The sequence below is a fragment of the Citrus clementina genome, unplaced genomic scaffold (genome assembly GCF_000493195.1).
Source record: "Citrus clementina cultivar Clemenules unplaced genomic scaffold, Citrus_clementina_v1.0 scaffold_9, whole genome shotgun sequence".
Taxonomy (NCBI): domain Eukaryota; kingdom Viridiplantae; phylum Streptophyta; class Magnoliopsida; order Sapindales; family Rutaceae; genus Citrus; species Citrus x clementina.
In genome coordinates, this window is record NW_006261964.1 from 503,863 (window position 1) to 529,595 (window position 25,733).

The following is a 25,733-nucleotide window of genomic DNA, read 5'->3' on the forward strand; positions in this document are numbered from 1 at the left end:
TTTTTACCCAATTTCTTATTCGGGGAGGGGACGGGGATGAGGTGGAATCCCCATCCCCTACCCATTTCCCCATTTTAATTTTTTAAAATTACTAGTAAATAAATAATAAAATTATAAATATTGGCAAAAATAAAAAATATCAAAATATTTATATTATTAAACTTTTAGGCCTAATTAACTAATTAAAGTCCTAAATTTTTATTTAGGACATTAAAAAGACCAAGTAGATTCTATTAGCCAAATATTTTTTTTTTATTTTAATATTCTTTAAATATTTTTAACTTAAATCTATTTTTTATTTATTTTTAGATGTTATAATTGCCCACAGCGAATCACAATTTTAACATCTAATCTAATCTAATCTAATCTAATCTAATATTTGCTTTTGATTTGCTCCGATTTAACTATTGTGTTATAAAGGAAATAATCCACATTTATAAAGTGCCCACGCCACCATTGAAAAAGTTAATTTTGAATCTAAATTCGATTTTATTTGTAACAATTTTGTATTAAACTATTAATTTGTTCATAATAGTTTGTAAAAGAAGTTTGTATTCCTTGCATATTGCGTTACTTACTAATTTAATGTATGTGACTTTTGTAATAGATATTAATGTAAGATATATTTTGAACTTTACTTTTATTTTAATATGATTAACTCAAAATTGAAAAAAAATATATTAGTTAATCGGGGATCGGGGACTCTCGGGGATCCCCTGTTATTATTCGGGGAGGGGATGGAGATTCTCTCAAGTAATTCTGACGGGGACGGGGAGGGGACGGGGACATATGCAAAATATCGGGGATGGGTACGGGGAGATCGGTCCCCTCCCCTCCCCTCCCCATTGCCATCCCTACTGGCGAAGTTGGTGAGGCTGGATATAGTAGTAAAAGCCGTGTCTTTTTTTTTTTTACTTTTTTTTTCCCAGAGTTATCGTCTAATAAGGGTATTTATTTTATTAAATTATAAATAAATCAAAATATATATTTTAATATATTATATGATAAAATACATTAAAAGGATATATTAGTTTTTTAATCTTTAAAAAAAAATCTTTTATTAAAATATTATTTTTCTTTTATGCTAGAAATAAAGTGAGAATATCTTTATTTTATATATAGCCTATCATTACTACTACTCTCTGCCCGTTTCCATTGTTTAAACAAAATTGTTATTTTCTTTCAATGTACCTCATTTAAATCCTAAATAGTAAATAGAACAATAATGAGACTATAAGATTTAAAAATGGTAATTTAAGTCATGGCACAAGCTACTAGTGCACCTTTAGCTTAGTGAAAAAAGCCTTACACTCACAATTAAGGGTGGGCATAGACCCATAACTTATGGGTTTAACCAAACTCAAACCAAATAAAATAATTTGAGTTGGATAAATTATTAAAATGGGTTGATTTGGGTTTTTTTTAGAGAAAACTATTTCATAATAGTTTGGGTATGGTTAACCCATGAGCTAGATAAATTTGAGCTGTGAGTGAAAAATAAATAAAATATAAGTAAATTAAATTAAATTAATTCCATTATTTTCACTTCCATAATCTCGCATTCATCACTCCCCAGTTCATTAGAACTGTTCACTCTCACTGACCTCACTCTATCTTCCACAATCTCTGTCAACAAAAGTGCTATCACGAATCTCTCAATTGATTTTCATCAACTCTTGAAGACCCACTTCGATTACAGCCTTTCTATTGATCTAAGGTGAGGTTTTTTTTTGCAAAAGTTTCATTTTTTTTTTTCCAGTTATTTGGTAATGGGTATGCTTGGAATTAGAGAACGGGGAATTGATGAAACCACTCACACTTGAATATACCGAAAATAATTTGCTGATATATGAATTTGATTGAGCTCTTATGAACTAATTCTTTCATAGATCATTGCTACGATGGGATGAGATTGTCCCGTATATACAAGTGGGATAAAAAAATAACCCACTTTTATTCATTTTTTTTTGGAGAAAAATATGTCACAATCTCGTCTCAAAAGAGTTGAGATCCTGCGGGATCCCATCTCAATTGAAAAAAATTTCATCCTTAGTCGGCAATGAGACGGGATAGAACGGGATTTGTCAATCTCAGCCTCATCCTATATATGCAAGTGGAATAAAAAAATGTTTTACTCTCGTCCCTATATTTTTTTGTGAGACAAAAATATATTTTAATCCCGTCCCAAATAGGATGAAAAATTGCCATCCCTAGTGCTAGTAAGTTGTCAATTGTTGATAGTAGGAAATTTGATAAAAAGGTGGGGTTTTCTAAACTTTCAAGTGTTGCAAAGTTCAAACAAAGAATAGGAAAAGATGATTGTGTTGAGATAAAAAATGAAGTAGAGAGGTACTTGTTGGAGCCATGTAAACATGTTGATGACGACGACTTTGAGATTTTGGCATGGTGGAAAATGAACTCAATAAAATATCGAGTTCTTTCGCATATTGCAAAGGATGTGTTTGCAATTCCAATATCTACAGTAGCTTTAGAATCTGCATTTATTACTGGAGGACGTATCATTGATTCATTTCGTAGTTCTTTAAGTCCAAAGATGGTGGAAGCTTTGATATGCTCACAAAATTGGTTACGTAACACTTTTGTCCCATTACAAGATGAACCAACGATGGAGAACCTTGAGTTTTATGAAGCCATGATATCAGGTAACTACTATTTATCATAACAAGCGAAAATAATTATATATTTGTCTATCATTAGTCTTTTTTTATTAATTTATTTTTATTTAATATAGAGTTTGGATCAAGTGCAACAACGGAAGCATTGACTTTAGATTGATGTTATTCTTACGATTTTGGTATGAATCATGTTCCTTTTTAAATTTACTCATCTTTATAACTATTCAACATTATAATTTTCTTTTTTTGTTATTTATTTGTTGGTGAAGGAGCAGACTCAGTTGATCATGGGATCTTTTGATTAAAGTGCTGCAGGTGGAATAATTATGATGGATTGTTTTGATACTTGATTTGGATGTCTTATCTTATTTTGATTTGTATTGACATTATTAGAATTTGTATTGTAATATGGTTAATATTTAAGGACGAAGTTATTGTGAAATCTATTATTTATAATTTTTTGACTATATTTTTTCATATTTTAATATTAATTTAATAATTATTGTAATTTTGACATAATTAAATTTATCAAAATAAAAAATATTTTTATTACAAAATTCAAACCAAACCCAAATGAATTGGTTTGGGTTGGGTTAAAATTTTTATGGTTTGGTTTGAGTTGACATAAAATCCAACCCAAACCAACTCATGCCCACCCCTACTCACAATACGTGACAGTAAGAGTTCGAACCTCCATAAAAATATTATAAGAATTTGTTTCAATCCTTCATAATTGTTTGGAGACATAAAAATGTGATTGGAGTAAACCTTAAGGTTGTGAATTGAGTAAACCTTGTAATATCAGTAATAATCCCACATTAACGGAATTCAATTCGCAGGACTTTTACAAAACGCGAAACTGGGTTTCAGTATCATTGAATAGCACACCTTATCATTGAAACTCACTTGACATGAACAAACAAATCTATCTATAAATCCAATAGCATAAATTGCAATATCATTACAGTTTTCATCCCCTCCTTATTTTCCCCAAGAATGAAATTGGCACAGGAAAAAAAAATGTTGTGAGCACATCTACAACAACCACTTACATAAAACGACTATTCCTTCTCATTTACACAACCATATAGCACAGATACTTTTGATTGCATTTAGTTTACATAATGATCGACTTTGTAAGACCCAACAGCTGAGAGGTCCCAATCTATCTATATACGGCATATCCACCAAGTATAAGCTTCACAATTGAACATTATTGCAGCCGTACTCGCTTATGTACATGTTGTGATCAGCACGTTATCTGTGTTTATCGCAGCTTTAACTCTGCTTTTGTGATCTTTGCAGAAACTAAGACAGCACAGATGGTGCATCATACTTCGGAGCATGAACCAATAAATACAGAACTGACGTCTCCATGGAGTACGGTGTATACCTCTGTCCACTTAAGCACAAGGTTCCATCAACTCAGATCAAAACCAGCTTCTGCATTTATGGCGTACAGCAGTTTTGTCGACATTTGCTCTTTGCTGTATCACAACCATGCACCAACAGAGCGAACATGAGCTTAATTGATGGAAAACAAAAGGACATAAATAAAAAGATTTCCAACTTAAAATATACAAACCTCCTGTATGGTGGAAGCTTAAGAAGATTCATGCAAGTAGCCGATGTCGGTAACCGATCAAGAGCTTCTTCAGAAGCACTACCAGCGGCTCTGCATAAAAGATTTCCAATAGTATTAAGCTTTCAACATAAAGAGAAGGATAAGAAAATGGATTCAGCAATGATATCCGGCTAAGTAACTCAACTTAGTAACTCTGCATCAATTCTCATCAAATTAGATATGACTAATTTTACCTTTGTATGCAGAATAAAGGCTCGAGATATTTGAATCCCAGTAGTGGTCCTCGAGAGCACCCAGTCACAAACCTAGGGAGAAAATACTCACGTTATTTTCATTCTCAACATACGCTAAGCACTAATATGTAAGCAGAAAGAACTAAACAAATAGAAAGATAAAATAGTGACAGATTACTCAACTCACTTCAAAAATTTCTTTTGGTTTTCCAGTGAAAAGCTTTTGAGGACTTCCCAGAACATCTCGATAACATAATGCTCCTGTCGAAAGAAACAATTATCAGAATTTGTATATGATCAGTACGATTCAGATTACCAAACTATGTAAGGCATTCATAATCGAGTAGAGAAAAAACAAATATTATAACCTACTGCACTCATAAAAAGAATTCATTGACAGAGTTATGTTCCAACTAATTAAGGAGCAATTTACACCCATACATTTCCCACTCGTATGCTCTATTAACAAAATCAAAATAACGAAAAACAACTTACACTATGATAACCTCCCACATAGTTAGTGTTCTGTCTCAGGTCATCAAAATCCAAGCTATCGAGTGAACCTGATATTAGCAGCTGTAAACAAAATACATGCATCGGAAAAATGAGATCTTAAAAACTGTAATAATCAATCAGAAATGTGAGTGTGTATCTGTCTGGGTATGCCAGTGTTGATTCAGAGAACAAATTATGAACCTCCCAACTTGAGTAACATGTTAGAAGTAATTGAAGAAAAAAAAATTCAATTCAGAGGAAAGCTCTACTGGTGCTGACAACAAAAGGTATTCCAGTGAGTAGCAAAACTGCAAATGCTAAAATCAAACTTACCTGTAGTTCATGCTCATTAAACATATCGATCCAATCTTTCTGTATAAGCTGCTGAAAGCCTCTCAGGAAATGAGAACTTTGTTGACGTATCTGAAAGTAGTAATCTCATCATATCAGGATTATTAAATAGAAAGGGTGATCTGAGATTTAAATTGAATGAAGCAAAAGAACTAAGATGATGGTGCACTACCTGAAAATTCAGCCGGTGATTGGACACAAGATGAATAAATGTGATAACATTCTCATTAGTAACACGTATGTTCTTCCCTCCTGGAAGCAGCTCCTCTTCTGTTTGCTCTCCATATTCATTGTTCAGAATAACAAAGTAGAGTTCTAACTCCGAAATGTCAGCTTCATAATGCTGTAGATTACAGCGAATTGAAAGATTAAAAAGTGAAATCCTCAATGAAAACTGATACTAGCCCTCCACTCACACACCCAACCACCAACCTCCAGAAAAAAGAAGAATGAAAATTGCAATGACACAGTGAAAGAACTCAAAAGACAAAAATAAAAATTAACACCAAGTACCCAAAAAGTACACAAAGTTGGATAGAAACACCACCTTCAAGAAAATAAGGTGACGATATAATTCAGGATCTAACGAGGGCAAGTCATTCAAATAATTGTACCTTGCAACAAAAAGAAAATTGGGTGTGTTAATAACAAACAATGAAATGAAGGTAGCAGATATATCACATAAGTAATTAGTCTACAATGTTAAAATGCTCATTATTTATATGATAGAAACTACTTAGAATCCCTGAATCTATTAAGATAAAACATCTAGTCCATAAGGCAAATAGAGATGAAAACATAGTGAAAGAGCTTTCATGTAATCATCCACAAAAAGCAGCATAAAAGCATCTATGAAGGCAGGCCGGTCAGAATGTACAAATCCCATTAATCAAACTCAACATCTTATCAATGATTAAGTAATTGAAGTGTGGGAAATTTGTAACATCAGAAATTTTTTATTAGCATTCAAAACCCTACAAAGAGCACTCCACTTTTTTGGAATGAAGTATTCAATCTGAAAAGAGGTTATTACAATTTCTTCAACCTCTATAACAAGAGAAAATCACCAGCTGGTGGTAAGATTTGAAACACAGATTAACCTCATTACAATATGCTAAAGCAATAGTGTGTAATTCATACCTAATAAGATAAAGATGCAAAACTAATATTAACTTATCTATATGTACATACTCGTGCAGATCTAAACGCATACAGTATTAACCAAACAGCACACACTCTCCAAGATTATAGTAAAAGCTAATTTCCTCAATATTTCAGATTCTGCAATGCTATGTGGTAGCATAAAAACCTTACTTCTGTTTTAACTTGCTCAAGAAGAATGTTGCAAATGGGATATCAACAAGAATTCCTTCAAACATGGCCTGCATGAATGAGAGAGCATGTAGCCATAAAAAATTAATGGATACAAACAGGAAGTATTAGAAAAATATAAGAAGCCATTTAAAATTTTAAATGATATGCATATGCAGATCAGGATAACAGAGATGTGCAAAGGCAGGGACCTGGAAGATTGTACCAAAACAGTGGTAGCAAGGTAGCAACTGAGTCTTAAAATAAAAATAATCCAAATTATATTAAAAATTTATTGATTAATAAGTTTCTGCCAACATAAAGAAATCCCTCCAGTATGATGCCAACTCAGATGATAAGAACAACTACAAAGAATTGGTTAGGCAAGACTAAAAAAACACTGCAATCTATAAAAGCATAACCTTGTAGCAGAATAAATATTATTTTCCCAATAAATTAGATATTCATTATGAATTATTTTTTAAATTCAACAAATGTCAAATGAACCAGACATAAACATAATAAAATAACGAAGATTCTTCTTATCAATATCATATTACTATCAAGGTGAAAAGCTCAAAATTTTAGGACACAGGAGACCAGGATTAAAGAAAGTGCACTTCAGCATTACCAGGTGACAAATATGGCCTTATTCAACCGATCGGAGAACGCATAAAATTAATTTCAACCCACTCATGCTTGCCTCGCACAAGTTGTTACATACAGGTATCAAATAATACAGCAGCCAGATGCAATTCAGATTCACTCAACCACAGAAGCAACACGACGAGAGAAAATGGTTCAAATAACACAAAAAACACATCATACCTTTGCAAGTAGAATTCCAAGAAAATGAAAAAACTGGAGATGCTGCTCATGTATCATTCCAGATCCAGGATTAGGGTAGAGCAAGTGATCAGATGTTTCCTAGATGTAGTAGAAAGTCAGTAAAACATGAAGCATAATTATAACATATGCAACAAGTTTAAATCAGTAAAAATAAGCAGATTGTTAAGTATATTTGCAAGTGATCATCAAAGACCTTAATTTCTATTATATATTATAAGTGCAACAATAATATCATTCCAAGAAAATGATAAGTTATGACAATATCTAGAATACAAGGTCTTTATCACAGGGCATACATTGTACAGCTTGCCAAAAGGAGCTTATATGAAACAAAATATTAAATAGTTAATAAGATGAATTATATCAGAAACTTGGACTTTCAATCAGTAAAGATAAGGTAATAGAGTGAATATGCTGAAGCCCATTCTCTCACTCAGAACCGCTCATCTATTTGATAAAAATAAGAAATTGATAAAAACGATAAATGCATTTAAGACAAATATCGAAACCCCTCAGAAAAGCTTATATGACTGTCAGGAAGTCTAGTTCCAAAATCTATACCTATGTAAATATAACATGTGGATCTGCGTCCTAGTATTTTGCCACGTCATCAATATGTACAAATGGGTGTATTTATTTTGTGTTGAGAGAAGAAGAAAAAGTGAGAAACCTTGAATAACCCATACTGAACATCAAATGCTGCACGAGTAATGTTCTCCATGAAATCTTTGAAAATTCCACCCCCATCAATACCAGCCTCTTCCACACCAAGTTCATTAACAAATGTTACACGAATCTGTGCATAAACTTTTAAAATTGATTAGACTGAGGCAGACAGATAAAAGAATGCTCTTCTTCCAAAGGAAGCATCAAGAGGGCAAAGAAACATAAAACAAAAAACATTACCGCTCCTCGAAGATCCTCTTCAGACATTGTACTCATCTGACTATAAGCATCTTCCAAAATATGATCCCTCCGAATTCTGAACCGACTTCTAGTAAAAACTCCATGAGACCCATGTCTTTGCCTAACTGATGCTAACTGCGACTGGTAGATAATATTTACACATTAATACCAAATAAGATGAAAAGATAATGGAATCAAAATTTCTATTTGTTTCATTAACTTGCTGCAAGGAAAAATTTTGTTTCTTCAGTAAAGTTTATAAAACATTTTCAATTGTATTATTTCTGGTAGAACAAGTTCCTGCAAAAAAGTTGGGATGCATGCTTAAAAAATTCACTCACTTACTTGAAAGATCTTAGCCCTGCTTGTAAAAGGTACCAAAAAAGGAGCTTGCTTCAATATTTCATTTGCTCTGGTACCATCTATTGTAGCCTGGGGAAAAATGATGTTAGAAACAAGCAACACATCCCAGACCCTATGGATGCAATTAAGGACCTATTACCTGAGAAATGAAAAAATCATTGACACCATCGGCATGGAAGTCACTTGGGGGTACAAATTCTCGCCTATTGTTCCAATCTTGCAACTTCAAGAATAGTTTATATACCAAATTAGCAGATCAAACAAGAGATTACATCGGTTATTAGACAAGAATCTGGACATCTCTAATTCACTCAGAGATGAAAACTAATGCTTCCACAAACAACAATCAAAATAGTATGAAAAGACGACCCTTTTTTTTTATTTTATACGAAACAGAAATTGAATTGTAAAAGAATAAGGCAAATAACAGCTATTTTACACAAGTTCTCCAAGGAATACATTGAACAGAAAGTTAACTCATGCTTGCAAATACCTGTGAGAGGACCTCAGAGGCTACAGTGCTGACCCTATGTTGAATAGCTTCAGCTGGGAGCATCTTGTTAGCAGGAGGGGGGCTGGAGACAGATTTCCCTACATTAGGGTGCGATGTAGGATTCAACCATAGAAGATGCCATAAGGCCTACAGATATGGGTATATGTCAAAAATCAAAACAATATCTATCAGAATTATTCTATTTAGCGTTATCAATCAGCGCACATGAACAAAGATGACATCTGGCAGTCATGGTTAATGTACCGATATCAATAACAAACAAATTTATTTCAATATGATAGTTGAAAGCTACAGATGGCATAAGGCCACAGAAAATCCACAAAACCTCCCTAAATTAAACAACATCCAGCATTTCAAGACTTTTTCTAAAGGGAAAATTTTGTGGAGTGCTTAACATCTCCTTTTACAGTAACTTTAAACTAAACATTTATCACAAAATAATACCTCTCTCAGAATGACAATTAGATGTCTGATATCCTTCAATGACAATGGCTTCTCCTGCTCATAGAACTCCTCATTATCAACTATTGTAAGCATATGCCTGATCAACCCAAAACCATATTTACACATTAAACAGGAACTGCCATGGAATAAATAAATAAATAAATAAATGTTAAGAAAAAATAGAAGGAGCCGCCTTACTTGTACACTGGACAGAAAACAGCTAGAGGCAGAAGCCAACCAGGTGCATCTCCAGAGAGATATGGCAAGAAAGGCCATTTTCTAATCTCATGACACCGCTTCATATAGTGCCAAAGCAATTGAACAAGCTCTGTTCTATAAGCTAGGACAGTCATGATACACTCAAGAGGCAAAGTGTTGAAAGCGACATGCAGAAAAGCACAAGCAGCACCAACAGCTGCAACCTCTTTATCACCCGGTCCTTCATCATGCGGGCCACGAAGCAAATGGAACCCACTGAATAAAACATTTGTCTGCTCGAAAGAATAAATATCAAGAGTTGTTGCTTTAATATTTTAACATACAGCTTTCATTTCGAAAGTGATTAGTCAAGACAGCTTACCAATTGCAAAAGAAAGCGTGAATCTATAGCACTGGTAATCTGCTTCTCCAAATCCCTATTAATAACTGGTTCCATCACTTCATCACCAGCAGTCATATCATCATCACTGACCATAGAACCTAAAGTAGAACAACCACATAGGTATACATCTCATTCTAGTAGTTAAAGGAATAAAAGAAAAGAAAAGGAAAAAAAACGGGGGGAAAAAGCATGCAAGTTATATACAATACCAAATTTATATTGAGGGAAAAGCAATTCTCCATAAAAACACGGAAAGAAGGAACAAGAGTATTAAAAGAAACATAAAATCACTATTTTATGAGGTAAGACATACTTTCTCGACTCGATTTTATAGGAGGAAGGGCCTTTAACAAAAATGTTGTGATAGCAGCCAGGTCTACACCCTGTGAAACCAAAAAATACCAGTAAGGCAATAATACCATACTTACATAGTTGGAATACACGATTTTTTATGCAAATGATGTGTCGTTTACCATTGATTGCCACGGATAAGGTATCAATTAAACTTAATTATATACTACGAAGGTGCAAATTTTACAACCCTATCGAGTGACAAGTCATATGCCATATCAGTTGGAACATATTTCAATTATCATCGATTGCCATGGGTAAGGTATCGATTAATTTGACATAATTATACATAATTAATGTGCAAATTTTACATTCCATGGCATACGCCACGTCAGTTGGGATACATATATGTACATGTAATCAGAAACACATAAACCCGAACTAACAAACCAAAGTTAGGACAACGAACAACTTAGCAAATAAAATTGAACACGGTAAACATTTCAAATGAGCAGTTAAGTTAAAAAAAAAAATGAATACGTTCCTTACCATTTCAAATGAGCAATCAGGCTGAGATAAGGCAACCCCGGCAGTTTCCAAGATATTTCCAAGAAGACATGCATAACCAGGCAATTCCATTGAAACTTCGTGAGGTAGCACATTAGCATGATTTTGCACACACAACGCCATCTGATGGATATAATGCTGACTTGTCCTTCCGGTGGCAAAAACCTAAACGTTAAAATCTCACACCTCTTAAAAACACAAAAACAGGAAGTAATGTAAAATTGGCAATGGAAAGAAGTTTAAGTTTACAAAAGAATCACTTGGTGGCTTTTAGACTGCTTCATGCCACCAATATGTAGATTCCAAACAACCATAGATAGAAATATGAACTATATCAAAGAAAAAGAATCAGAGTAGATCAGAGGAGACTTACCTCCTTTATGTACGGGAAAAGATGCCACAAGAAAGGTATTGTAAGAATCTGTGAAAAGAAACTCCATCGCGGATCAATATTTGGGCAAATACAAGGCTTTTGACCAATGTGAGGAATTATAAGGGTCAGCACCCGCTCCAATGATGAAATTCTCCCATATGAATTGTGAATCTCCATACTTTCCTGCATAACATCAGTAGCTAAGCAAAAATATGTAAATGCCCAAGCACATGCATGTGTAAGGCAAAGGACACAGAGTACTAAAACATTTTCTAGAACAATATAATCCTCAGCGCAAGACCACACAAAAGTCTGTTTATAACAATTTAAACATTTTCGAGTTATATATGGATTTAGAATTCTACAATATTTTCAAAAATAGTAGTATAGTACAAAGGACAGGCCAAAAAGGACCATATAGTTTAACTTGTCTTTTTTAATGGACAAAAAACAAAAGCTACAAAGAACAGGTAACATAAATCCTTCTACATCCTCAAAATGAATTTCATTTCTCTGTCTTGTGCTAAATTCCAGAATTTAAGACTAAAGATGCTCTTTGCAAAAGAACTCACACAGAAATGCAAACTATAATAACTATATGGATTAAGGGGAAAAAATGCAAGAGATTATCCAGAATTAGAAACGTTACCTTTCCTGTAACAATAAGTTCCCTGAGCAGAGTGAAAACATTCCTTTCCAAGAGATAACTAACTACCTTACAAGTCCATGGAAGCCTAGAATCTATCAAGAAAACTACAGCTTCTAGCAAGAGAGTTGGTGGTGTATTTGATTCTTCTGGAGTCACAAAAAGTTGATCTTTCAATTCCTTTCTGTCCAATAAATAATCAGATTAGCAAACATTGCATTACAACTCAACTTTTGGAGGAAAACTAGCATAAGTTTTTAATTGACTGCAGTATAAGAATATTACAAAATAACTTGTGGTAGCAGCATATGCATCAAGCAAGATTGAAAAATCTAGAAATCGACTCTAATGGGCATAAACATCCCAAAGTGCCAACCTATTTTGATGTACAGCCTGAATACAGGCAAATGCAAACTTCTTAACTCTGAAATCCACTAAAGCGCGTTTGGATGAATAATCTATGCCAGCAAAGAGGCCAACAACATCCCCTGTCACATAATTGAAGACTGTCAGGACCAGCAAATAACATACCAGAAAGGAAACTGAAACATAAATAAGCAAAGAGAAGGGTTACATGATACATTGAACTTTTGGAACCAGGGTATATGAAGAGAGGTAACAGGAAAAAAAAAAACTAATTCTTTTCATTCGTTATTTTTAGGAAAACAATTGCAAAGAAATGAAAATTACAGTGTATTTCTCATCTTCCATCATCTCTTAGTAATTTTTAACCACTAAGAATTCTATGCCGACAAACCATTATGTCTTTTACATCAGGTACAAATATCTTGTCCCTTGCTAATTTTTATGACAAGAATTACGAATAGATGAAAATTAACAGTGTATTTCTCATCGTCCATCACAATCACAAAGAATTCAATGCTGACAAATCATTATGCTTTTTACATCAAGGGAAAGATATCTTGTCCCTTGCTAATACCTTGGATAATCAGATTCCATTAATCAATGGCACATGGACAAAACCTTGTTGATGATTTTAAGACATGAAGTTGTAAGCGAAATTTGAAAGAGAGAGAACTCGAATCCGTGCATAAAACATATTACTTTAAATAGCACATAAGAAAACCTTTAAAAAGTATAACTCATAAAAATTTACCACTCTCTTGAACAAAATGCTTCATTAACCGGCATGTTTCCACAAGGACTGAGATATCACTAACATTTCGTGCATTAAAGAAAAAAAAAAGTTGGCGGAAGAATGCTGATTGTGGACCAAAACATTGCCTGAAAGCAGAAAGAAAATTTTAACAAAACAAATAAATCAGGCAGGAGAAGAAAAAAAAAAGGAAAGAATCGTGACATAATTATCCAGTCAAAATAGGAATCCACCATGCTACCTGTTTACATTTTGGATATGTCGCCCATAAGTTGCAAAAAACTGCTCTCGGACCTTAGAATGTTCAATTTCCATTGCTTTTTTCCCTCTGAAGCATTTCTGTAGATAGTATTTAGTTAACACTTGGCAAAAATTACATTACAAAGATTTGAATTGCCCATCCAAAGAAAAGATTCACTCAACTAGTTTATATAAGTTACCATACACTGAGCAAGCGTGTCCTTGTGACACCCACAATTATAAGATAAAAATTATAATCGTGATATGAATAAATTACAGACATGCACATACACATAGATAGCAATCACAACTTGGAGAATTCTGAAGTAAATGATTGAGCCAAAATTTCACAGAAAATTTATGTCAAACTACTAATCTATAAAGCTTATCCACAAGAAAGTGAAATTACACTTCACTAAACTTGTCCATTGCTAGAAAACTACCAGCATCTGCGAAACTTTCACAAGGTTTTCAATGTTCGGTTCACTTGACTAAACCTAATTGCGTAGCTTCAACCTTACGATAATAAATGTCTTTCCAAATATAACTTTAAAATAGATAGAGACAGTAAAACGACAAACATAATTAGTCACCTCCAGTGCCAATCGCGAAGACTCTGTTCATCACTCGATATGACAAATTGGCCGTACTAAAATTAGACCATCGCGTCACTAAAATACAAAACCTTCCACATATTCATTTTGCTTCTTATAAATTATTCTTGGTGAGATCAACTAACATTCTTTTTCTAATAATTAACACACATTAACTTTATTCACATCACATTTCATCATAAAATAAATCCAAAAAAAAATACCAACGTAAAATAGTGAATAGAACAAGTAATCTACATACACTAGAACGATCATTGCAACTTGGGCAAATGCAAATAGCATCACATACACATGCAATGCAGCAATGTAGCAATGACTATTAAATTCAAATTCAAATTCGATGAACCCGACCTGTATCTTGATGGCGGCATGGTTCTGCTTACGCAAATAGAGGCGACGATTACGCTCCAACCTCGTCTGTTCTAAAAGCTTCTGTCTATCTCTCTCCTTCGAACTCCTGCCTCCTAAATCGACTCGCTTCCGAGTAGTCGGATCGCCAGAGAAAAACATATTCACCTAGTCAACTAGGTCGAAACGAAACGCCAAAAGAACGAGGTTAATCCGGAACTAATCAGATTGCGTCACTGTAGTATTGTAGCCCTAGAAATTTGAGAAACAAGAGAGGAAAGTGAACGAGAGAGGAGATGATTGGTTGGAGAGAAAATTTTGATCGGAGGAAGAAAGGAAAATCGGAAAGATTTTCTCGCGCTTTTTCTCTTTCAGCTTTGAGTGGGGCAAAATGAAAAGGTAAACACAAAACACGACTGCAAGACAAAGCTGAATGTAAATGCTAATAAATTACTTAGCGACCAATTAACCGAGCTTATGGTAGTGAATTAAAAAACTCACCGTTTTTTATGCGGTCGAGAAACTCTTTTTTTTTTTTTTTTCTTAAATAAGCACTAAATAACCCCTTTCAAAAAAAAATAATAAATAACCTTATGAAAATACACGGTTCATTTTTTATAAATAAATATAAAGCAAGTTTACCTTATTATACAATAAAATGTAACTTAAAATTCTTATGAGCAAAGGACAATATGATTTACATTCAAAAGATTTATTTAAAAAAGGGACCGACAATCCGGTTTTTGTGTGAAGATTACTAAAACAGAATTTTAAATTGAAATTTATTTATTACTTTATACAATAAAATTCTTTTTTTTGTTTTTGATAGAAATACAATAAAATTCTTAGTAAAGTTAAAACTAGCATTGGCAAAACTCAAGTCCAGGTCCGGGTATTGCAATGTCCAAGATACAATTTTTAGATGCTCAGGTCGGGTTTTTTGTTTTAATTCGAGTACCTGGATTTTATATTTTTTAATATTATATGTGTATTTTTTTGATAATTTTATAAGTTTTAAATTTATTTCAATAAAATTTATCATTTGACATGAAAATATAAATTTTAAGTATTTAAAACTTTATATATGTGTAATAAATGTGTCAAATAAATATAAATATTTAAAATAATATATATTTTTTAATATTTTTTAATAAAATCTGGGTTTTGAGTTTATCAAATGATGCCCAAGACCAGCCCGGCTTCATACCCGGGCCAGATAATAGCCAACCCACAACACCTCGGTGTAGTCCAGGTCCAGACATGGCGGGTATTTTTGCCATCCTTAGTTAAAACCATTGTGTTTTTTTAATAGAATAGAGCTATTGGCACCCCTCTAATATCCTTTAAAAACCCCTATTATAAGTACACCCCATTAAACAATGTTATAAAATTTATATTTATTATTAACACCCACTTTAATTCCAAAACTGCCCTTCTTCTAAATTTGATTTTCTCTCAAACACCCAACAATAAACATCGGCAATATTTTTGTCGCCTATCTCATGTCATGCTTTGGCTCTCTCATTTATGTAATTTCCTAACCATCTCTTGAGTTCTTCTTTTGCAATTTTGCTCCTTGATGAATTCTTTTAGTCCCAATCCTTGATTTATGCTAAGCCATTGGACAGTTCTAAGGGTTTTTAATAAAAGATTGTTGCATGCATAACATTTGATTCAAAAGATTGTTGCATGTATAACATTTTATTTTGGTTTTCTAGATGCGTAAGACTCAAAACAATTCATTGATCTTTGGAATGGGATTGATGATGAATGCCAAGAAATCATAACCAATTAAAAGTTGTACTTATGCGGCGTATGGCAGCGTTTGAATTTTAGCGAGAAAAATATAATTGATACATTTGTCCTTAAATGTAATTATAGAAAATAGGGGTTTTATAAGTTCAATAAGGGGGTGCCAATAGTGCCACTCTTTTGAACAAAGGACTAAATGACCTGGCCCAAATTTTTAAAGGGGTTGAAAGCCCATTGTTCTTAGGTGACTCAACCCAACGAAAGTAGTAAACCCACATTTATTTGCCCATAAAATTGGAAAATGGGTCACCATCGTATGGATGGGCTCAGCCCAAAACAATAAAAGTTATGACTTTGAGATCAATATTTAAGGATCTGTGTGTGAGAAAAGAACCAATATGCAAACATTAAACACTGGAGAATAGCCTTGTTTTTATATCATAATTTATATCAATTCCATCAAAGATGACTCTGGGTTCTTAACAACCAAAAGAGAGAAAAACGGAAAGATTGGAAATTAAGAAAGGGCTCCAGAATTCTTTTAGAAACAACCTAACAAGATTGATTATCCCTTTCTTTCAAAATGGTGCAACGGAATTGGATACAAATCCACCCAATTAATTACAATGTCAAAAGGGATTAGGTGTTAGTGCAAATAAACAGTTGCAAATTAATTATTTGGAAGTGCTTCATTCCAATTCAATGAGCAAGATGAAAAATTAAAACATTACAATACCCTTTGACTACAGCAACGTCGTCAATGGTTGCTGAAGAACGAGAGCTGACCTTGCCTATTGCTTCATCCACTTGGGGGATTGGTTCAAATTTTTGAAACCCAGATGACTATTTTTTAGCCTTTGACTTTCTCCTTGGTAAAACTTTGCTTCTGACTTGCTAACCTCCTCCTCGTCCTTCTTCAATTGTTGAAAAATTCTTTGTTAAGGTTGAGTTTCTGGCCTTATGGTCAAAATTTGTGATAAAGTAATAGTATTCGGTTAATAATACATATTGATTGAGAATATATTTGAAATTGAGGCGCTGTGAGTTTTAATTTATAACTGCTTACAATGAAATAATTATTAATACTTATAACATAGAAAATATATTTTTTTAATACTTTCATATTTAATTAAGTTGAAACACAACAAATATCATCTACAGTTGCGTGATGGAATCAATCGCTGCAAATATAAGTAGTTTTTCAAAGCTAGTTTTATTGAACATTTTAGTTGTTCTACATTCAAAGATCAGCAAAGTACAAATCCTCCAAAACATACCTTCTGTTTGATGGAGTTTCTTGAAACCTTAAATAAATCGACTTTAGACTTCTGAACTCAACAACTATTTTGTCCTATAATTGCTTTTTAATTATTGCACTTCCGTTCGGAATATTGGCTCAAATTGGGTTCTCACTAGAAAAGTTAAGAAATCTTCTAGGACTTGGTTTCAACTTTGAAGAATTTAAGATGACGTACTTTGGCCATAATTAAATTTATACTTTAGTCACATTCCAATTTCCAATCAAGCTTTAAAATAATAGTTAGTTTGAAAAAAGACAGGCAACTAAACAAGCGCATGAATGGTATGTTTATCTATCGGCTTTCAACTTTTTAAGTCGCCATTAAAAAAAAAAACTAATGATGCATAATGCCATAAAGGTTAAGAATTTCTTAATAGAAATTATTTGTTTTGTTCGTAGTGTTTGATAGTTTGAAATCAGGGGCTTGTAACATTCACACTTCACATTGGGATGGGGTTAGGTTATCGGTAATCATATTTAATTACTTTAAACAAGGTCCTACATGGGCATTGGTTCAACTTAATTCATCATAATGTGGGGCTTTAACCAACCAAATGTTTCAAAACACTAAGTACAAGTTAAATAAAGTAATGCGATTGTATGTTTAATTGCTTTCCACTTATAGGGCTTGCTTCGTCCAAAATTAGCAACATGTTTCCTTCACCCAATTCCTTTAAGGATTCATGCACAATCAGCTTAGACGTGTCAATCACCGACTAAAAGGCTGGGGCTTTGCCTCAGTTTTGAGAACCTTTTGTTTTTTTGGGCAGCTTTTGTATTGGCATTATTGTTTTGCTGTAAAGCATAGAAACCAACATAGTTAATAACAATAAAATGAATGCTTTGGATCTGTTCTAATGACCGTATGGACAATCTACACATTATAAAATCTAATCGTATGAGCAATACGTTGCCGTGGCTTATGCCTTAGCATACCAGCATTGTTTTTCAGATTATAATATTAAATATGAGAGCAAATTCATAAATTCATAGAATTAGGATTTATTGCACTTTCATAAATTATGAATGTAAGTTTCTAACTTGTATTAAGAAAAAAATTCAAGTAGGAATGTTTGAAAACATCACTAACTGTCAAGAAAAAAAAATGTTAGTTTAAATAAGGAATTATCGATAATGACAGTGAAAATTATCATATCAAAGTCAAATTATAAGTATTTACCCAATATTTTGACAACTTAACTTTAACATCATAGTTGCCAAAAGGCTAAAACAAATGGAGACACTCTTAAGTTTGATGGTCGAAGTTAAAAAAAAATATATATTCTGAAAAATCTGGTTAGAAAGAACTATATATTAAAGGTAATGATAAATGGAATTAATTATCCAGTTAAAGCATTCACATGCATGCAATTATATATATATTGAATAAAAAGTTACAATTATACATAAAATTCTTGAACTCCTTATTCGAAGTCAAAAGTTTCTTACAACACACGTGTAAAGACAATTTAACTTCACAGAAAAGAATATTATCATTGTTGTTTTTCTTCTTTTGTTTGTTATTGACTTTGTGAAGTCATTGGAAGTCCCATTAATTCAACTTTAATTCGTTAATTAAACTACAAACAACTAAAGCTTAATCAATTCAGTCTTCACGATTATCAAAACAATATGGAATTTTACTTAATTTTCCAGCTCTCTCTCTCTCTCTCTCTCTCGAAATTGCACCAAGTGGGCTCTTTTAAATCAACCAACACTGAAAGTAACATCACATAATAGGACTTCCCCACGTAAAATATTTCAAAAGTTGAATGATAAAAGAAACCCAAAAAAAAAAAAAAAAAAAAGCATTTTTGGAAGTAACAAAAGATGTTGAATAAAGCAAAAAGCAGAAAGTAGAAAATAGCTTCAATTGAGTGGTCGTTTTCGAGAGCGTGGACTTGATCTTATTAGAATTAAGGTGTGCCATTGAATCTAGACTTATAATGTACTTTTAATTTCTTTGATTCTTGGTCACATTACTCACCCTTGCTAAATTTCATCTTCGATCAATCACAATCTTAAGCCTTTCACGTTATTTTCGCTCATGTTGATCGATTTGTTGTTATTTATCCATTACTATCAAATTAATCATCATCCTCATAGTCTTCGTCGTAGTCCTTTTTGTAGCTATTTTATCGTCATCTTTAGTGTCATTAATCTTTTTGTTAAGAATAGATTTAATAGCATTAGACTCAAGCAACTATAACCTAGTTATATTCGAAACATATATGATATCTAAACTCTAATAATTGTACACTACATTAGCTATTAATCTATTTAAATACTAATGTGCCCATCATTTATTATTATAATTTTCTCTTTAAGATTGCGTTTAACCAAAATACACATTGAAGTAATTACAATGTTATTTTGTTTTAAAGAGAATAAACAATACAATATTATTTTGCAACAATATAACAATAAGGACGAAACCACCTTATGACCGCAGGAGAATCAAGTGTCAAATGCGTATATGCGCGCGTGTGTACGTATGTATATCTAACATGTTTGTTCCACATTTCATCTAAACTTACAAAATATTCATTGGGCTCAGTATATTTTAATCGTAAAAGTTTTAAATAGAAACTAAATATGTATATATTATTTGTTACCCAAAAATTAAAATCCGTCTCATATTGATGCTAGTAAATGAAGGCACCCGTAAATAAAATTCGCGTCAGTTAAATCTGTAATTTTCATAGTGTAAAAGTTCGTACATCGGAGTCTTCAAATATGAATGACGGGTGTAACAGGGTAACGATGATGTCAAAATTCTCAAATTTGAGAGAAGGAGAATGACGACAAAAGAAAATTGAAATGGATGAATCGAACAGGAATTTTGGTCCCGTCGACACGTGTTTCATTGATATGGCTTGAATGGATGAATCATAACATGATTGATGTTAACTAATGGTCAATTTTCTATACAGAAACGTAACTTTGGACGGTTAACTAGTTATGGGTGCCCGTATCTTCGATTCTTTTGTCAAGTTTATGTGAAATTAGGACGCAATACTCAACAAAAACAACCCAAATCATAGTGGCTAATCTTCCGCTTACAATAATCCCACCATATCCGTGAAAATATTCACAAGCCAATCCGCATTGGACACGATATTGCGTAAGATCGCAGAGAAATTTGGCTGCTTAAGATACTCTTAATTATATGAAATAGAGAGCCAATAATGAGTATCTCTTGATGATCATGCTGCAGATTTTCTCAATCAAGACAATGAGTTCAAGAATTTGGCGCATGATTTTAACTTTTTTTCGCATATACAAATGTATACAATTTCATGCATAATTATAAGTTTGATTGAAAGGGACACTGATGCGAAGCGGAGGTGAGTGGTCCACATCATGACCCATGTACCAATGAACATGTGTCGAAGCTACAATCCCGATACACCGACGTCTAACACCTGTTACCGCCACATCATCCACCGTATCAGATCTCTTCCGACATCGCCTGTACGTGTGAACTCTGACTTAGATAGGGGACAGTGAAATGTTTGAACAATCAAATCCAAAATCATTAATCTCAGTAAACAAATGATAAAACTTTTGCTTAGTGGAGCCAAGACACGAGCAATTGCAATAAACACATTCTTAATTAATTAATTAATTGAATAAATTTAAGCAAGTTGCAGAGTTGGAAACCAACATAATTACGTATACTTAGGGAACAGAAATGATGTAAAGTAATCTTAAAAACTTGGCTTTTGTATGCAGGCGTGCGTCTGATAAATGAAACATCATGGTATTAGTCTTAGTGCTCGTGTTTATCTTTGGTTGCTGCTGGCTTTTGGCTTTTAGCTTTGGCGGCTTTGAACTTGCATGTTCATATGTGTATACAGCTATAAAAAAAATTATTCACCCATCTAGCTGACTCTAGTTAATTGCACGAAATTGAGATTAATTTATTGGATTGTTTGGATCTTTTTGCAAGTTTTCGATCGTTTCTTTATTAATTATTTTGTTTAAACTTTGTCACGTGACAAATGTATATGCACGTATGATTCACGGAACGAGTAGTTGATACAGCTTGCTTCCTTCTGATGTATGCGTCGTTGCCTTATGTTTGTCATTTTTATAAGACAAAATGTTTAAGAATAAAAATGAAGCAAAATACTTCTCAAACAAGCATGTGAAAGAAACGATTTATTAAGAGAAGATATTGAAAATATCGGTATAGCCAAGTGGTTTAAAGGAATTTAATTGAATGTCATTTTATCAGAAATTTGGAAAAACAAAATTTCTTAGTTAATACATACATACGTACATAAGATTATTATTTTTATCCAATTCAGACATCCACATATTATAAAATACGAATTTAAACTGGTTAAGAGTAAAATATTACGTTTACGCATTCTCGTTGTTATTTTAGTATAAAATAAAATTGAATATATATGACTCTTAACCAGTAAATTGTGAAAACAACATTGCATTATTCTCAAGCTCAAGCATGTATATGGATGTTCCGAGTGAAAAATTACTATTTTATTAGAAGATATATATATATATATATATATGAAAAATGAAAATTCCATAGATAATATTTTAAAAAGGTCAAGCTAAGGTTAATTAATTAGGAAAACAGTTGGATTTGCTCTCCTAGATTCATGAGTATGGATATTGCTTCCATCAACTAGATAGGCAGTCGTATAATATTGATTTTTATACCTCAAATAAGTCATCAAATGTGTCCATTTCATGGGATTATATCTGAAAAATAAACAAAACTGCGATTGTGTGCAAATACCATGTAAGATACAATGGATTGAATTAAAATAATATCTTTTGTTAGCACACTTTTTCAGAACTAGCTAGAAAATATAAACACCCTCGTGAATTCAAACAAATTAATGATAAAAATTTAATACCTAACAAGCTTAAATATACTGCTACTGAAGAAAAATATACGCATGCAATCAAATAGGTCAAAAGTTATATGGTCAGTCGAAGAAGTATAAAGGTTACAGCATATGTTTGGGTCAAAGACGCTTCGGATAATTTAGCAAGCTACAAATATTTATTAAAAATTAACAGAATAATTGTATCCATGAAGCTTTAGGAATAGTTGTAATAATAAATAGAAAGAAAAGAGAAAGAGAAAATGGCTTAGTTTAGTTTCTTTATATGGATATGATCATCAACACCGTCCAATATAAATGTCAACGCCATAAATCCTGAAATTCAGGGTTGCTTTTGACAAAAGAAGAGGTAAGAAATGGATGCTGTCGCTCTCATGAAGCCAAGATTAGTCACTCGGTCACAGGATTTTCATTTGTTAGAATATATAGTTTAACTATCTTAGAACTAATTAAGAGCTTGTTAATTAAGTTGAAATTTTTACACAATTTGTCTTGACTTTATTTCCCTAGTTCTACTTGGTCTCAAATCGATAAGTAAATATTCTATTGAGCACTTAAACTCTTGTTTATTAACCAATGAGAGGTAGAAGCTAAAAATCAATTTAAACTTGGTGCACTCTCTTACCTTTTTAATTTCAATTTCTTGTTTGGCTTTTTATTTACTATACATGAACTCTTGTCTTTTAAACATTTCAAGTAAGAGAGTTTGTTGAGACTTGTTTTTATACTATTAGTAAAATGTCTACTATCTATCAACTTAAACTTTTAGATCTAATGGTTTCGCTAACATATATAATTCAAGAACTAATTATATATTAATTTTATTATGAAAAGAACTAATTAATCCCGACCAGTACTAGTAGCTAGATATCTGACAATTTTAATGTCAATAAGTTTGAAAAAAAAAGGAAAAAATTGTTTGTGACGATTTACATGGATCGAATAGTCCAAAATATAAGAAAACGAAGGAGGAGAAACAAATTGTTGATTTGGCTACTTTGTATGACTAAATCAATATTTGCTTACAGCTTGCTTATCAATTTACATTGGCAAATAATAGTTTGGTTTTCGGCTATTTTCTTTAAGAAGGCAACAAAATATATACAGTGGCTGTATAAATCAATGGGCTTTCCAAATAATCATATCTAGTTATTTTAATCATGAATTAGCTTGATGAATGTGAAAAAATAGCGGCTCTAACTCTGAAAATGGACCTATAATTGATTGATGGTAGGTTATGGTAAGGAAGGTGACAACATGGTGGTGTTTAAGTCCCACAAGAAAGGATAATTATTTTGTGGGGCACGTGTCAAGGATTAAGAGTTAATATTAAGTTAGCTTTTGTTTTGCCTTTTCCCCCTCCAGGTTCCTTTTGCGGGTACATTGGAACTCAACAACACAACTCTAGAAAATCTCTCTAGCGGCCTTCACTTTTTATTTTTTTTTCCAAGTAATTAAATCTCCCTTTTTTTTAATATATATCTATTAATTAACGGAATTAACACTCTTTTTCTCTTATCTATTCGATATCTTTTTAAAATCGATACGAATAAAATTATTCTCTATTCAAAGTTTTTTATATGCAGATTTTAAGGTCAGATCATGTTTATCGAACTATAATACATTGTTAAATATTAATTACATGATGTAATTGAGCTTCAAATTTTTATTTTAAAACTTGAGGAGAGTTGAGAATTCATTAAAAACAGGGAAAAAAAATAAGGATCAAAACAATATCAGCAAGAATCAAGACAAATCTAAATCTATGAAAGATGATAACTCATTTCCTTTTGCTCTTTCATTTTTATTTTTTATTTTTGGTCATATATAACTAGAGCTATTTAAAGCTTGACTAATAATGGGAAAACGACATTATTTTTTCTGGTTAATTAGTGATTGCAATTATCTTCGTAAACGACAACAATATTGCTGTGAAAATGAAATTATCAGCGTATAATTTTCTATAATTTTTAAGAACCTTATATAAAAAGGACCCTGAGGTTAAATAATATATACATGTATAAATTTCCATTAATGTTCCAAAACATAAGAGAGTAAAGTAGATGATGACATATTGCTCCTTGAGCCAAAAAGTGATTTGTTTCCAGCTGCTTCTTTGAGAAATAACCAACTTTTTTGTATTATAAGTTGATTACATGATCATCAACATACGTATTAGGGCTTACATCGATCGAATCTAAACATATCGATCAGTTCCCTCGAATGGAATTTTTCTTCTAATTAATTTAAGCAATTTTAAATTATCTAGAAGCATGAGCGTGTATATATATATATATTATGATATCTTTACTGCTTCTTTTCTAAGAACATGATCAATTACACTAGCAGCATCAGCATGTATACAATTGAAGTATTTCGGATTTTTGATTAATTAATTGACAACTGAATTAGCCAAAAATAACACATTAACATAAGCAATTAAGCATTATGTCGGCCTTAATGGATTATTTCTTTGTTAATTTTTTCCTATTTTAAATATTATCCCTACTTAAACTTTCATGATTGTTATAATTATCTTTTTAGTTCACACTAATGGTTTGGCTCCTTCAATTATATTAAGTATCCAAATCACTTACAAATGGATTAATTAAGCAGTGAGATTATAACTGGGTGGACAATGGGTCCCCTTAAAACTTTTTTCCCCCCTAAATATTCGTCTTCTGAGTGGTTCACTTTCTTTTGCTTTTTAGTAGATGCAATGAAGCTAGCAAGCTTCCAATGCCTAGTGGCATTTGATACTGATTCATCACTAAAATATAGCATTAAAAAAAAACCTTCAAAACCCTTCCAAAAAAGAAAAATAAAAACAAAAATACAACTATCCCTTTATAGAATTCCTCCGACCAAAGCCAAATATACCCTAAGAAAGAGAAAAAAAGATGTCTCGTACCATAATAGACAAACAAAGTATTGGATACTGATCAATAATATAAACTAAAAAAATAAATAATAATAATACTAATATCCTATGCCACCAAATGTCCATGCCTGTATATAATATATGCATACTCTTTTTTGCCATAGCACGTGATCATCAAGCCCTTAAATAATTCTCCCATATTTTTTTCTTTACATTAAGCCAAAGGTATCAGGAAGACATCCAATATTAGAATTAAGATAAGTCTTAAAATCTCTCCTTGTGAAATATGTCTAAAGATCGCGTAGATTTTAAGAGTTTGAGCAAGGTTGAAACATAACTTAGTTGTGACAAACTGAACACGAGAAGGTTCAGAAATTGAATTTTGATTGGAATATTAAAGGTAATTTGGTAATACTGTAACTTTTAAAATATTTGT

At 32.3% G+C, this 25,733-nt stretch overlaps 1 protein-coding gene across 1 annotated transcript; it reads right to left on the reverse strand.

Moving 5' to 3' along the window:
• Window positions 1-3,500: 3,500 nt before the first annotated feature.
• LOC18031471 (E3 ubiquitin-protein ligase UPL6) lies at window positions 3,501-14,926 on the reverse strand. The gene is made up of 26 exons (XM_006419239.2): window positions 14,488-14,926; window positions 13,524-13,621; window positions 13,283-13,410; window positions 12,542-12,653; window positions 12,169-12,349; window positions 11,520-11,702; window positions 11,129-11,311; window positions 10,602-10,671; window positions 10,268-10,386; window positions 9,886-10,178; window positions 9,688-9,784; window positions 9,223-9,369; window positions 8,869-8,952; window positions 8,712-8,798; window positions 8,367-8,507; window positions 8,131-8,256; window positions 7,440-7,538; window positions 6,615-6,682; window positions 5,848-5,914; window positions 5,473-5,643; window positions 5,283-5,372; window positions 4,950-5,030; window positions 4,642-4,715; window positions 4,455-4,526; window positions 4,222-4,311; window positions 3,501-4,123 (listed from the first exon to the last, which is right to left on the reverse strand). Exons 1-26 carry the CDS (start codon window positions 14,644-14,646, stop codon window positions 4,057-4,059), a joined length of 3,087 nt encoding a protein of 1,028 aa, XP_006419302.1. The 5' UTR covers window positions 14,647-14,926; the 3' UTR covers window positions 3,501-4,056.
• Between the last annotated feature and the right edge of the window lie 10,807 nt (window positions 14,927-25,733).

Excerpts from the sequence above, each read along its gene's own strand:
- LOC18031471 (XM_006419239.2), bottom strand. The coding sequence starts at position 14,646 with ATGTTTTTCTCTGGCGATCCGACTACTCGGAAGCGAGTCGATTTAGGA. Across the intron at positions 13,411-13,523 it reads CATATCCAAAATGTAAACAG|GCAATGTTTTGGTCCACAAT; the intron begins GTAGCATGGTGG and ends TTCTGCTTTCAG. Across the intron at positions 10,387-10,601 it reads TATAAAATCGAGTCGAGAAA|GTTCTATGGTCAGTGATGAT; the intron begins GTATGTCTTACC and ends GTTCTACTTTAG.